Here is a 13,149-nt window from a genome sequence, read left to right as displayed (position 1 = left end):
GGGGTGCCTCGAGATTTGTCTGTCAACAAGAACACTGCCGGAGACCAGGCAGTCCCACTCTCAGCCATGTGGTGAGTTCTCGTCTGCTCTCGAGGCAGCTCTGTCGAACCTCGAACACCCGGTTCTGCGTTGCTTAGGGGGCATCACAAACTAATGATCCTACGTCGCAGTAAACACATTCTTAACGCGCAGGTGTCTATTCGCTCCCCTTGCTGTACGCCCAATCCGAAGCCTATGATCTGAACGAGCAATTGACTGACCCCTCGACAAGGCCGAAAATGGTTTGATTGCGCCGAATGCCACCAGGAGCAGGAGTCACATATGCTGCAAAAGTCTCAGGAGATGGTATGGTGATATAGTTTCAGCCCAGAAAAGTCCTGCAAGATCCAGACTAACTTCTCTTTGTCTCTATAGATCTTTGCCTGCAAAAAGTGCAAGAAGTGCTTCCGCAGGGACGCCGCCGAATTCGAAGAGAGGTATAGATACCCCGCGCCCAGTCAACCAAGAGGATTACGGACTAACGCCGTTGTGTCTCGCTCTAGTGACGAGTACTGCCCACACTGCGATAACCACTTCGTTCTCGAGGCTGTGACCCCCAAGCCAACACTTCAGGTGGAAGGTGATGATGCGCGCATGGACAGCAGGTATGTCGAGGGCCGCGGAGATACCAGTTTCGCTACAAGAGCTGACATGTTTGTAGGATGCTCAAAGACGACCGGGTTCGGGGCGACCAAGAACGATCCTTGTTCAATATACGCGACGTGTCCGACCGGATGGGCTAGATGGGGTCAATCGGTAGCTCTCCTCTTCATGAATTTAACGATTTTCTACTTGTGTCTGTTCATGTCAAGTTATACTATATCCTCGTCCAGGGACCATAGAGCCAGATCTGCATTGCATCAATACCCACTTTTACTCTATACGGGAATATCTTTGTGAAGCATGGCAATGTCAGTTGTGTAGGAATTTCGTGGTTTTGAGTTCTCATCAAGTAAAGAGACCAGCGCTACAGTAAATAGGCACAAATCACAGATCTGATCACCCCCGCAGGGTGACCAGACACCTCCTCTATCCTTCTTATTCGGCCGTCTCGCCACCGCCAGACCGGGTCAGAATAGCAGCTGTACCAGCACCGCCCCGACCGGTCTTCTTCTTGGCCGCCTCCTCTTGCTTCTCGGTCTCGATGCTCTTAACGTACGACTCGATTTGGTCGTCGGGCAGCATCTCCACACGCTTGCCAGGGGCCATGATTGCCACCTCAATGTTCTTGGCACCGGTCTGCACTACTTCGAGCAATGACTTGATAGTCAACTGAATTGTCTGCTCGCGGTCCATGTCGTCCTGGTGGTTACGCTCAAGGAACTCGCGAACGGTCTTGCTGGATCGGCCAATGGCATTGGCTTTCCTGTACGTAGGAGTCAAAGTGGTTAAACCCCTGTAAACTAGAAAGGAGCATGGGTAAGGAAGGAAAGACTAACCAGGCAGAGTAGATACCAGAGGGCTCGGTCTGGTAAAGGCGCGGTGTAGAGTCATTCTTGTCAAAGCCAACAACGAGCGTGCTAATACCGAACGGACGAACACCACCACTCTGTGTATAACGCTGTTGCACACCGGCAACGTATTTGGTGATATATTCGATGGTGACGGGGTCCTCGACCGTCAGACGGTGTGACTGGGCCTCTAACCGGGCCTTGTCGATCAGGATACGGGCATCGGCGTTCAGTCCAGCGAAGGCGAGGCAGACGTGTTCATCAACGTTGGCGATCTTGGAGGGCGTGATACGGGTATCTTGGAGCTTGAGGGCGGAACGCTTCTCGCAGCCGAGGACGACGATGTCCTTGCCTTTGACGCCGACGGCGCAAGTTCCTGTCGCGAGAGAGAGATTAGTAGCCTATCCAAAACATAACAAAGAGTAACCCTATCGAAGAGTCACAGGTCTGGGAGCTAAGATGCTAGACTCGCAGGAGGGGAGTAGCCTTACCTCGCTTCACGGCCTCCATGGCATATTCGACCTGGAAGACGTGCCCATCGGGGCTGGAGGATATGTCAGCCTATCGAAGGAGCTGAAGAGCAGCAAGGTTAACTCATACCTGAATACTAGGATGAGTTAGCATCGTCGATCTCATGTCAAAGAGGAGAGCCAAGGGAGCTGGTCATTCGGAGAGCTAGCTGGCTTACCTGAAAGAGCTCGGTCGTAGCCGGACATGGTGACGCAGGAGCAATGAAACGAATTAGGTGCAGAAGAGAAGTGTGATACAACCTTCCAAGGGAATCAATGAGGGGGAAAGAGGTTGGAGGAGAAGGGCGCTGGGACAGAGAGGACGGTGATGGAGTTCGGCAGCAGCCATGACGGGGTTCCAGCGGGCGGTGGACGCGACAGCGGACGGTTGCCTTGGCGCAGCCGCGCGGGTAAATCTCAACATTTGATTCCAGGACAAGGTTTCAATGGAGAATTTGGACAGACTTGCGGTCTCGGAGAGTGGGTTTTGTTTAATTGGCTTAATCATGTCTGATGGCTAGAATAGGGATACGGAATTATGTTAGTCTACTGCCTGCTCGAGGGGCCCGAGTCCAACAAAGTCAGATCTATAAGACTGATACACATCCCACCCAGCCGTGTACGAGGGCTTTGTAAAATTGAACCAAAGACTCTACTCAGATGAAAGCTCCAATCAAAACCGAATCGCATCGATTATACCCAACACATGTACCGAGGGCACCATACAACTCTGCCTCATATCCTTATAGTCAAGCTCCAGCACCAAGCCATGCGGAGCCACCTTAAAAACACATACAACGAAGAGACAAATAGATGCAATACACAGAAGATCAAGAATGAAAATATAGACAGAACAATCTTTTTTGTTGCATTCAGCATGCTCTGGCGGAGGTCGAGAAAAAGAAAAGAGAGCCCTCCAATCCATCATCACCAGCGCAAGTTCGCAAAAGGAAATCCCCCAACACCCCCAACGGAGTCCGAGCCATTTGTATATCCCATCCGTGAGATCAATACCGTGAAATTCTCCGACGCTTGCCATGACCCAACGCAGAAAAGGGACGACCAAAGATCTAAAATGCAAAGCAGGTCGAGTGCGCAACCCAGGCTCACAATGCGTTCGCGTCCGAAACCGACTCAAGACAACGGTTTCATATAAAAACAAAACCCACGCCCCGGCCAAGGTTCCAGTCGCCGCCATCCTTTGTAAAATAAAAACAAGATCAACAAAATAAAAAACAGACCAAAAAACCATAGATAGCTCAAGATGGAATCAAGGGGGAGCGGAGCCGCTCAACAACCAAAGAGATGACGAGAGAGAAAATAGAGGGAAAAAACGACAACAAATATAAGAAAACATCCCACACAAATCCCAGGCCGGCGAGAGGGTGAGAGAGAAACTCGGAATCATCAACACGCTAACCCGCCTGCTCCTTCCAACCCGATGCACCGGAACCGCAGAATCCCTTATACAAATGCGTATCAACGAGTATCAACCAGCGCATATACCTGCCACAGCGCAGGATTGCAATATGGACAACGTAAGTGTGACCGCCCGATTCGTTCGGGCATTTTGAGATGACATGGATACAGTCAGGCCGCTCGTTTAAGCGGGCGACTTGTTAGCACCAGCGCCATTGCGGCGAGAGTGTGCATCATCCGAGACTGTCAGGCCGCCGAGGCCGGTGGACAGGAAGGCGAAAGGGTCGCTGGAACCCTCGGAGCCACCGTAGAAGGCACCGTTGGAGGCGCTGGTGGACGGCACACCGTGATCAGCACCGGTGAATGCAGCCTGAGTAGCCGGATTGGCGAAGGAGGCGGCGGAGTGGGAAGCGTTCGACGAGCCGTATCCCGAGTTCATCTGGCCCATAGGTGGGTAGCCACCAGGGGTGTTGCTCAGGCCACCAGAGGGGAGAGTATAGTTGTTAGGCGGGCCACTGAACTGCTGACCGAAGCTGCCGAAGCCCCCAGCAGTGGAGGCAAAGGGACCGGGAGCAGGAGTGCTGGCCATCGAGTTGGGGCCCATGCCGAACTGCGACGGAGGGTCCATGGGCGAGGGGAACGCCGAGTCAGCCACGACGGCAGCACCCGAGCGAGGAGCACCGCAGCGAAGACAGTTGATGTTCTTGGCAAAGTTGTGGTATCCGCACCCCTCAGAGCCGCACTTCCAATCGCCAGCACGGAAAGGAACCACGCCACCGTTTCCACCCATACCACGTCCGTGACCGCCCATTCCGTGGCCGTGGCCCATGTGAGGAGGCATCATGTTTGGCGGGCCATAGCCGTAGCCGTAGCCCATGGGGTCCGGAGCCGCCGCCATAGCGGGGAACGAGCAGCGGAAGCAGGCGGTACGGCGCTGGAAGTTGGAGAAACCGCAGGACGGGCAAGTCCAGTCACCGGGACGTGGGCGGTTCTTAGAGGGCGGGAACGGCGTGAGAATCTCAGCAGCCCGGTCGAGGACACGGCTGGAGGAGGGGGACACCTCGATGGCCTTTTCGTTGAGGGCACGGCCATTCATGCACAGGCTTTCAGCAGCCTAGATGAGGGGTTAGCAAAAGATGATAGTGGGTAATGATAGTGGGTAGGATGCAAAAAACAGAGATTGGATCAACCTCTCTTCAGCTAGGTTAAACATACCTCCTCGTGGGACGAGAAGACCGCAAACCCGGTGCCGGTAGGCTTGTGCTGGTCTGGAGTCCGCAGGGTCCAGAAAGCAATAGGCCGGCCACCGAATTGGGTGAACCAGCTCTCCAACTCCGATTGCGTGGTATCGTGGGGGAGACCGCTCAGATGCAGGACCTTGCTGCGCTCCGCCAAGAAGGCACGAACATCCGCGTGGGCATCCATGGGGCGAGTGAGGATCTCGGGGTGCTCGTGCGGGGGCTGAGACTTGCGGATCAGACCCCGGAGGACGCGGGCCAGAGTGATCGACTCTTCCATGGCACGGCGCGGCGAAGCAGGAGCCAATGCTTGCAGATGGAAAGGCAAATTGTGCTTGATGGGAGCCGATGACTGAACGGGCTCAACTTCGAGGGCGGCGCAGATGTTGGAGAGGGAGCTGGGACCAAACGGCAGCGACTCGGGGTGATGGGTTTGCCAGCGTTGATATTCGGTACGCAGGTCGAAAGTGCGGGAGTGCTGCAGGTATGCAGGCAGCGCGAAGGCCTTATCACGGGCCTCGCGGGGCAGCTGCACACGCAGATCCCAAGAATCCAAGGTCACAAAGGCAAACTCGAGTTTTTTGCTGGTGAGGTGTTCCTGGGCAAAGGCATCGAATCGGGAAATGGCATCGCGGAAGGTACCTGCAGAGCGAACGTGCTCCCATGTCAAGGTAGTCAAGCTCGCTGTGGTCATCACATTGGGTCAGCTGTTGAATCGTTTTCGGCGAGTATTGGGTATACAAGTCGGTTATCTGTCCCGAGGAGGAGGGGGGGCAAAGAGGCAAGCTTACTGCACAGCGGCGTAATTGGGGTGTTGACGGGCTTGACGAGGACGCTCTCACGGTGGAGCTATAGAGATGGAACGAGGAATTGTTAGTCATGCTGATCGTTTCGTTGGATTTGATATGTTCCATTTGGGGAGAGGATCCTGGAGGGGTGGAAAGAATCCACGGCATAGGAAAAACCGTTGGGGGATGAGTGGGTTTCGGGGATTGTGTGTACCTCCTCACAGGTCTTGGAATCCAGCAGGATCCAGCCCAATTCGATGACCTCGGCGGAATCCTTGGTAACATAGACGCCATGCTCGTCGCAAGTGGTCGCAACGTGGATGACGATGTAGCGATCCAGCTTGGGAGTGGGTGCTGATACGGCCGCCATCGCTGAGTTGTCGCTGCCAACCGGAGTGGCAGAGGGAGCAGCCCGGGGGACGAGGAGGGGGGTAAAGGGGGGGAGGGGGGGCGAATGTCTCTGCCGGGAAAAATGCAGAAGACAATTCAACACGACAGACCGGGGGGGGAGATCGGTGATGTCGTGGAGAAACGAAAGGAAAAGAGAAGCCCGGGGGGAGAAGAGAGAAAGGGGGGGGGAGGAGAAAGAAGAAGAGGAGAAAAGAAGCCCAACTGGCGCGAAAAAGATGTGGAGTTGCGAGAAAAGAAAAGTCTCGGGTTGACGGGAGAGGATGACTTGCCCCGAATGGAACTGCACGAAGGAAGATGGAATTTGGGTACTATAGATACGATAAGATTCTATTCCACCAGTATCAATTCGATGGTTACGTTTAGGATCGCCTCTGGCAATGCCCATTTCCTCGCTATGATTTTCTGATTTTCTGATTCTTTTTCTTCCCCTGAGGCCATCCACGGACTTCCGCCGTGCAACCCCAAACGGGGCCAGATCCCTGCGGCGGTCTCACTCATACTGAATGCTCGCTCTCTCTTAAATTAATCATCCGAAGCCAAGGGAATTGAAATGGGCCAAGTTGAACTTGACAACTCTGTTGGCCTCGGAGAAACCTGTGCACAACTTAGCAGAGGTACCACGCGGGTGGATCCCTGTCAGAATCCAAGCGGGATGCTGCCTAGAGGAGGAGTAGAAGGAGGGGAACCTCAATGCAGGAGAAACAAGGCCAGTCCATTGGATTAGATGAGGGCCAATGCATCGAGGTAGGTGAGAATAGATACAAAGTTCAAAGTTCAAAGGTCAAAGGTCAAAGGAATACCTGATCCCCAGTTAAACCTGGTGTCCCAGTGAATCCATCGGACTTGCACCTGGTCAACCATGCTCACCGGGGAGTCACGTGTCACATATTGCTGAGTAATCGAATCGCGAGTTCCATCCATGGGTTAACTATTAACTATTAACTAACTATACAGCTACCAGTTATTGTATACGCCCTGTTCACTGGATTTGCTGTTGTCTCTTCTGAGGGTCTTCTATGCTTGGATTTGTCAATTCAGAAGAGTCCCATTTATCCGTGGATTGAGATGAGTTGACCATAATCAGATTCCGGGACCGAAGTTGTGTATCGGAAATATATACTAGGACTTCAGATGAGAAACCTACCATGTTATAGGTTGAAAGGTTCCAATGAGAATTAGATGAGCAGCAATAACCTTATTAATTCCACAAATCCCAGATATACCGACAACACTGATATCGGTCCGTGGTGTAGGAAGCATGGCAAGCCCATAGTCATTCTGCAAATGTAGTACCATTAGTTCTCTGGGGTCTATTAGTCTCCTCCCTATTTTTCTGCTATACAATCTCTAACCTCTACATTAGTATCGAGCAAATTGTTGTCCTTGTCACCGCCTGTATCCCTACGCTCCGTCCATTTTTTTCGCAAGGCCTTCACGTCTTCCAAGGGTTCCTCCGACGTGGCCAACTCACGAAGCCTCTCAGGCTCCGCATTCAAGCTCTCATCTAATCCTTCAAATTCACGGAACCCCTTTGGTTCCGAAAGAGCTCGAAAGAACACAAAAACCTATATCTACGGTTATGAAGAAAGCAATAGCAGCTGGCAAGGCAAATTGCGTACGCAGGAGGTTAGGGCGGAATGACGAAGGCAGAGTGCTGTCCCAGAAGCTGATTTACTTGAAATCTGTGAATGTAATGGAATGTCTCTCGATGCGTTGGGTAGTATAAGTTAGGAGTATCCTATATTATTTAGTATACCTTTTTTTACGGCCAGCGAGACTCCTACAGTAGTTACCGTAAACTAAGCCAAATAGGAATGGTTACCTAAATCATCAGGCAGGAGGGGATCCCTCTGTCTGACCAGTTTCCACGAGAAGACGGTCTTCTGATGGACACAAATCATCTCTTGTCCAGAACTTACTAAAGCTATGTGACTGCACACTCCAAGGGTCCAAGATTATACAACATATGTTCAAGAATAATATTCAAAAGAAGAATGAAAGAATCAACATCCCATCCTATGCAAGCGCCAGATAATCCAATTCATCAAGAAGCCCACAGGCTGCCAAAATGTTCCAAGTTCCAAACCTCAAACACGACCAACGCCAGCCAGTCCACAAAGCCTAGACCAAAAAAAGGAAAAATCATCATTCATCGGCAACCTCTTCCTTGATTACGGTGCCGCGGCTGGTGTCATGGTCATCATCTTCATCTTCCTCCATGATGCTAGGCTCGATGGAGACTACATTCCGAGTGGCAAACCCGCCCTCAACAGTAGGTCGCACGCTACCAGAGCGAATTCCGCTGTCGCCTTCATCTTCCTCCATGATGCTAGGTTCCACAGACATGTGGCGGCGACTGCTCGGCTCAACAGAGCGACGGACACTAAAGGATCGAACGCTCCCAGCGTCACTTTCCAGATCCTCAGTACCAGCACGCGGGCGAACGCTGGCAGCGCGAGCGTCCTGGGCAACGGCAAGAATCTTGAGAATGGCGTTCTTGCTTTTCACCAGGGCATTGCGACTGGAAGCTTCCCCAGCCAAGCCCTCGTCAATGGTCTGGTCCAACAATTCCTTGACCTCTTGGGCCAATTGGACATTGTCGGGATCAATCTCGATACCAGTGGCGCTTCGAATACTACTGCGGAATTGATCTTCGCCCTCGGGAGCGCGAGAACTAGCACGTGAGGGAAGCGTGGGGGCCGCAATGTAGAGCTTGCTGAGCAGAGAGAATAGGAGCTTGCGCTCTTCCCGGGAGCAACGGTTAGTGCCAGCACTCACACCCAGAACTCGTTCAAGAATGTTCTTAACCAGTGCGAGGTGTACCCAGCCGCAAGCGGTGGAGCTAGCTGCACCACCAGCCAGAATACGCTCGCCACCCAGTCCCACCACACGGCGTTCATCAGTCCATTCAGCAAGCATGCCAATGACGCCGGTCATAAGGGCCTTGACTTCACGCTCGCCAACACTCTCGTCAATCTCACCGTCACTGTCCTCTTCAGCCTCGAGCGAGTAATACTCCTCGGCGGCGTTCATGACTGCTCGGACGACTGGAACAGCAACCTGTCGCAGATGCTGGGTGTTTTCCAGTCGCGAATGGCAATAGACAGGGAAGAAATACGCGAGCGACTGACGAAGAGCAGGATTATCGCGAGTGCGTGGGTGGAAGAAAGCAACAACGAGGCTCTGCAGGAGTGTCTCGACGGCATTCTGATTGAATTCTTGGATACCAGGCGGCACGTTCGGTCCAGACGGGGTGAAGGTGTTTGTGAGCAGTAGCTTTGAAAGCGCAGTAGCAGCGGCCGATTGCACGGCAGCGGGAGAGTTGGCCTTCAGAGCCCGAGAAAACACCTTCAAGATAGGTTTCTGGATAGCGGGGGTTGCCACCGTCTCTCCGTCAGATTCCGTGACTGGTGCGAGCAGCGACGGATGTGTCGTGATCATGTCACAGATGGTGTGAATGGCGGTCACCTGGAGGCCCTCGTGGCCCTTGCTATAGCAATGGATGAACAGAGTCATGTTGTCCTCAGCGACATTCTAAAAGTTTTTCGTATTAGCAGGCGAAATTTACGAGAAGGAGAGAGGTCAGATAAAACAAACCTTGTCGAGGAGACAGCACAGACCCAAGCAATATAGACCTCGCTCCCGAATAGGAGCCTCGTGGCTTCGCACGGCGGGCACGACGAGGCTGTTCAACATGGTACGCAGGTTCATGTTTTGTTGCAAGTTACCCTCAACATTTTGAAGCATGCACTGCGCAATGTGGAGACACTTCATATTTACCACAATCTCCCGGAGAATCTTTGCCTTGGCTTCTTCCTTGTTGAACGGCCGTTCATCTTCAGTGGCAGGCGTCTCAGATCGAGCGCGGCTGCTAGCATCGTCACTGATTTCCGACTTGGCCGACACGAAGCTGTCCTCGGTGCTGATGGTGTCGTGCACTTCAGCGATAGCTTCGAGGACCACGCTGCAGAATTCGCTCTCGCCGGCAATGTCTGGCCCGCAAACGCATCGGAGAGCCTCGATTGTAAGTTTCGTGCATTCTTCTGGCAGTTCTGGGACGGCAAGCGACTCTCGCAGGAGGGAGAACATCTTCCTACGACCCACTTCATCACTGTAGTCCAAAGTAATTGCGATATACAATAGCTGCTCCACAATAAATTCGTTCTCAGTTGCGTCTTCGTCGTTGGCATCACCAGTACCCTTGCCAAGCTTCTTCCGCCGCAGCAAGTCCGAGGTGTACTTGGAGAGGTAGTAGGCCAGTGCGGTGACTGTGGGCATCTTCTCATCTGCGAGATCGTCATACTTTCCTTCGTTCGAGACACGGCAGAACTCGTTGAATGTACGGAGCATGAATGCTGACTCTCCGGTCAAGGACTCCCAGAAAGGTTCATCGAAGACAACGGCTTCCCGATAGTCGGGGCGGCCCTCCCAGAAGCTACGCATTGCTTCGTGGGCAATACCGCTTTCAATACCGGAGCTGACGACATCAATTCGCTCCAACAGTTCGAGGAGAGCGCTTTGATTGGGGGCAGATCGTTGGCCCGCGTTTTCGACCTGGTTGGTACCAGCACAGTCTTCGACCCAGCGATCGTAGAACAACTTGCCAGTGGCTTTGCGAACACTTTCGTCGCGGTCACGCAGGCCCCAGCGCAGCAGCTTCTCTCGCATGCCCAAGGACAAATGACGGAAATCACCAAGTGTCGGTAAAAGGCGCGAATATAATGTTCGTCGTGTTACAGCGTCGAGGTCGCGGGCTCGTTCCAAAAGGTATGGAAGGGTAACTTGAGATAGCGGGAGATTCGATAGAAGGCTCTTGCGGACGTCCGCACTTGTATCATTTTGCATGATCTCGATCAATTTCTCCAGTAGTGCCGTGGAGTTGTCGTCGGGGCCGTCCTCATCATCCTCGTTTCCAGTTAGCCGTGCCAGGCCGATGACAGCCTGTACGCGCACTGATGACTCCTTATCACGAATTCGCTTCAGCATCCCCTGTCGGATGGTATGATACAATTCATCGTCGATTGACTCGAGCGTGTTGACGATGTGTGCGATAATCTGGGCCGCGCGGAATCGGACCACTTTGTCCTTGGAGGCGAGAACGGGCGTAATCAAGTCTACGAGACTCGAAGTCAGGCGTGAAGTCGGGGTCTCGGGCGCAGATTGCATTCCATCATCCTCCTCGTTCTTGGATGGAAGAAGCTCATTATCCTTGTCGTAGGCATGGGCGAGAAAAGTGTCCAGGAAGCGCAGGACGCGCTCACCGACAGGCTCTGACTTTTTGATCGGAAGAATACGCAGCACACAGCGGCCAACCTCGACATTGAATTCCTTCTCGGCGACCGTCGCCTCTTCGGGTATCACAATATCCTCCTGCTCTCGGTCGGTCCCCTTCTTGTTCTTCTGATAAATGCCACAGCAAATTTCCTGTAGCTTGCGCAAGCGCACCATGAGCTTGCGGTGGCCAGTGGTTGATCGTTGAGCATCTGCAAATATAGCACACACATCTCGGCGGAGGTTGGGCGATGATGAGGGGAGGGCGGGCTCTTCGGGAATCGCAAAGGACGGAGTCACCGAGGGGGCGCGTCCAGTAGACGGTTGTGCAGATGACCTACGGGTCGCTGCTGAAGTCGAACGGGCGGCGACTCTGCCAGGCATGGTGGACGTGGGGTTGTCGAGAGGCAATTAGTGTAGGGCGAAAAGCATGGCAGTCGCGCATCCACAGATGAAAGCCAGGAGGAGTGGCGGGCGGTAAACAAACAGCCCAAACGGGGAACCTTGATAAGCGGTCACGTGGGCGCTGACTTATCCTATCTTTGCCACGAGCCAGGTCCGTCTATAGTAAACCAACGAAGTGCTATTGACCGTTCTGTTTCTGCTTTTTTGTGGTTCTTTATGATAAGTAAATCTGTGGAGAACTTAATATCAACTCTCAAAATGATTAAAAGTTCCCCGGGGTGTGTATGAGGAGTAGAAGGTATTCGTGTATCTTTCCTTCCCTAACTATCTTGAGAATACAGAACAGATTCCGACATAGATTTCTGCCATACAAGAGCCAAATTACTGGGAGTCGCAAGTTAGCCACCTGCCATATGCCACGTTGGCTGGGCTTCTATCATAGAACAAGAGAAATGTCCAACAAGTAATGAGAAGAGTGATTATCCGCGTCTGTTCAAAGCTCTATGTGTTTTCATAACCCATGTCCCTTGAGTAAGTATGATACAGGTTAAAAACCAGGGGAAAAAACAAATCAAACGCCCTCTATGCTCCCATCTATCCCAAAATTCGCCAAGCGCCATGATAATATACAAACCAAAGAAAAAGCACAATGAGCCAGAGTATCCCCACAGAGAAAAGCAAGGATAGCTCTACTCCTCCGAAGGCATACGCATATAAGCATCAATAGCAGCACTAAACGCCGCAAAGCCCGCACACCCAAAAGCAGCAGCCTGGGGACCGGCCTTCGCGCCCAAAATACCACCAGTCAAACACCCCGCAGCAACACTGTTGGTCAAGTCGTTCTTTGCGCGGAGACCCTCGATACAGCATTCTGTTCCGGAGTAGAGGGCGCCGACGATACCGAAGTTCTTGGCGGAGGAGAAGGAGCGTTTGCCCATGTCTTTGAAGCCGCGGCGGACTTGTTCGCGCCAGGGGAGGTCGGCGATTTCGCGGCCTTGTGGGGTCAGGGGGGAGTCGTAGGACATCTGTCGGATTGGAGGGTTAGAGATATGGTTGTTTGGATGAGGAGGAAATCGAGGGTTGGACATACACTGGCCATGAAGAGACCGAAGGCACCACCGAGTGCGAAACCCATTGTACCGGAGATGACGGTTTTGACGGGGCATGACTCCATACCAGCTTGCATCTATTGGCGGAGGAGGGTTAATTAATCAAATCATATACCTCTAGAATGGGGTGAGAGGGCATACCATCTTAACCATAGCCTGTTCTTGCTCGCTCATGCCGGCCGTTTGGTTGTTTCCGAGGGCCCCCAGGCCTTGGGACATTCCAGGAATACTCATCGTGGATGGTAGTGAAGATTAAATGAGGATTCGGGCGAGGGAGGGGGAAAGAAAGTAAATTGGAGGACTGTCTGAAAAGAATGCTGCGCAGACAAAGTAGAGAGAGATGTGGGTATGAGGTCCTCTGCGTGGATGCGACTGGAACAAAAGTCTGGTCCCGAGAGGCGCGGAGATCTTGCGGAGGCGGCGACTCGCGCAAATTTATTTTTACGGTGGCCAAGGAAGACCAGTTACGCAGTTCTGCACGTGATCCGCTCTAGATAATCCACAGGCAT

The 13,149-nt window shown here is 52.7% G+C and overlaps 5 protein-coding genes across 5 annotated transcripts; 1 reads left to right on the top strand and 4 right to left on the bottom strand.

Annotated features, from left to right (window-relative positions):
* Nucleotides 1-153: 153 nt before the first annotated feature.
* N7458_003569 (CHY zinc finger protein) lies at nucleotides 154-782 on the top strand (the record flags this gene model as incomplete). The annotated part of the gene is made up of 4 exons (XM_056906952.1): nucleotides 154-214; nucleotides 272-345; nucleotides 415-644; nucleotides 701-782. 4 exons carry the CDS (start codon nucleotides 154-156, stop codon nucleotides 780-782), a joined length of 447 nt encoding a protein of 148 aa, XP_056771059.1.
* A 295-nt stretch (nucleotides 783-1,077) lies between these two features.
* On the bottom strand, nucleotides 1,078-2,206 carry pre6 (proteasome core particle subunit alpha 4; the record flags this gene model as incomplete). Its single annotated transcript, XM_056906951.1, has 5 exons — nucleotides 1,078-1,405; nucleotides 1,479-1,866; nucleotides 1,982-2,034; nucleotides 2,091-2,097; nucleotides 2,179-2,206. 5 exons carry the CDS (start codon nucleotides 2,204-2,206, stop codon nucleotides 1,078-1,080), a joined length of 804 nt encoding a protein of 267 aa, XP_056771058.1.
* A 1,396-nt stretch (nucleotides 2,207-3,602) lies between these two features.
* N7458_003567 (putative RNA binding protein (Arp)) lies at nucleotides 3,603-5,814 on the bottom strand (the record flags this gene model as incomplete). Its single annotated transcript, XM_056906950.1, has 4 exons — nucleotides 3,603-4,532; nucleotides 4,634-5,340; nucleotides 5,448-5,505; nucleotides 5,659-5,814. The coding sequence occupies 4 exons, from the start codon at nucleotides 5,812-5,814 to the stop codon at nucleotides 3,603-3,605; spliced, it is 1,851 nt and encodes a 616-aa protein (XP_056771057.1).
* A 2,186-nt stretch (nucleotides 5,815-8,000) lies between these two features.
* Nucleotides 8,001-11,510, bottom strand: N7458_003566 (condensin subunit YCG1; the record flags this gene model as incomplete). The annotated part of the gene is made up of 2 exons (XM_056906949.1): nucleotides 8,001-9,389; nucleotides 9,453-11,510. 2 exons carry the CDS (start codon nucleotides 11,508-11,510, stop codon nucleotides 8,001-8,003), a joined length of 3,447 nt encoding a protein of 1,148 aa, XP_056771056.1.
* A 710-nt stretch (nucleotides 11,511-12,220) lies between these two features.
* Nucleotides 12,221-12,874, bottom strand: N7458_003565 (translocation channel protein TIM22; the record flags this gene model as incomplete). The annotated part of the gene is made up of 3 exons (XM_056906948.1): nucleotides 12,221-12,556; nucleotides 12,622-12,717; nucleotides 12,782-12,874. The coding sequence occupies 3 exons, from the start codon at nucleotides 12,872-12,874 to the stop codon at nucleotides 12,221-12,223; spliced, it is 525 nt and encodes a 174-aa protein (XP_056771055.1).
* Nucleotides 12,875-13,149: the final 275 nt, after the last annotated feature.

Source organism: Penicillium daleae, assembly GCF_028827525.1.
Source record: "Penicillium daleae strain IBT 16125 chromosome Unknown utg000002l_segment0_segment0, whole genome shotgun sequence".
NCBI lineage: Eukaryota > Fungi > Ascomycota > Eurotiomycetes > Eurotiales > Aspergillaceae > Penicillium > Penicillium daleae.
This window is presented reverse-complemented; position numbering and strand designations above follow the sequence as displayed.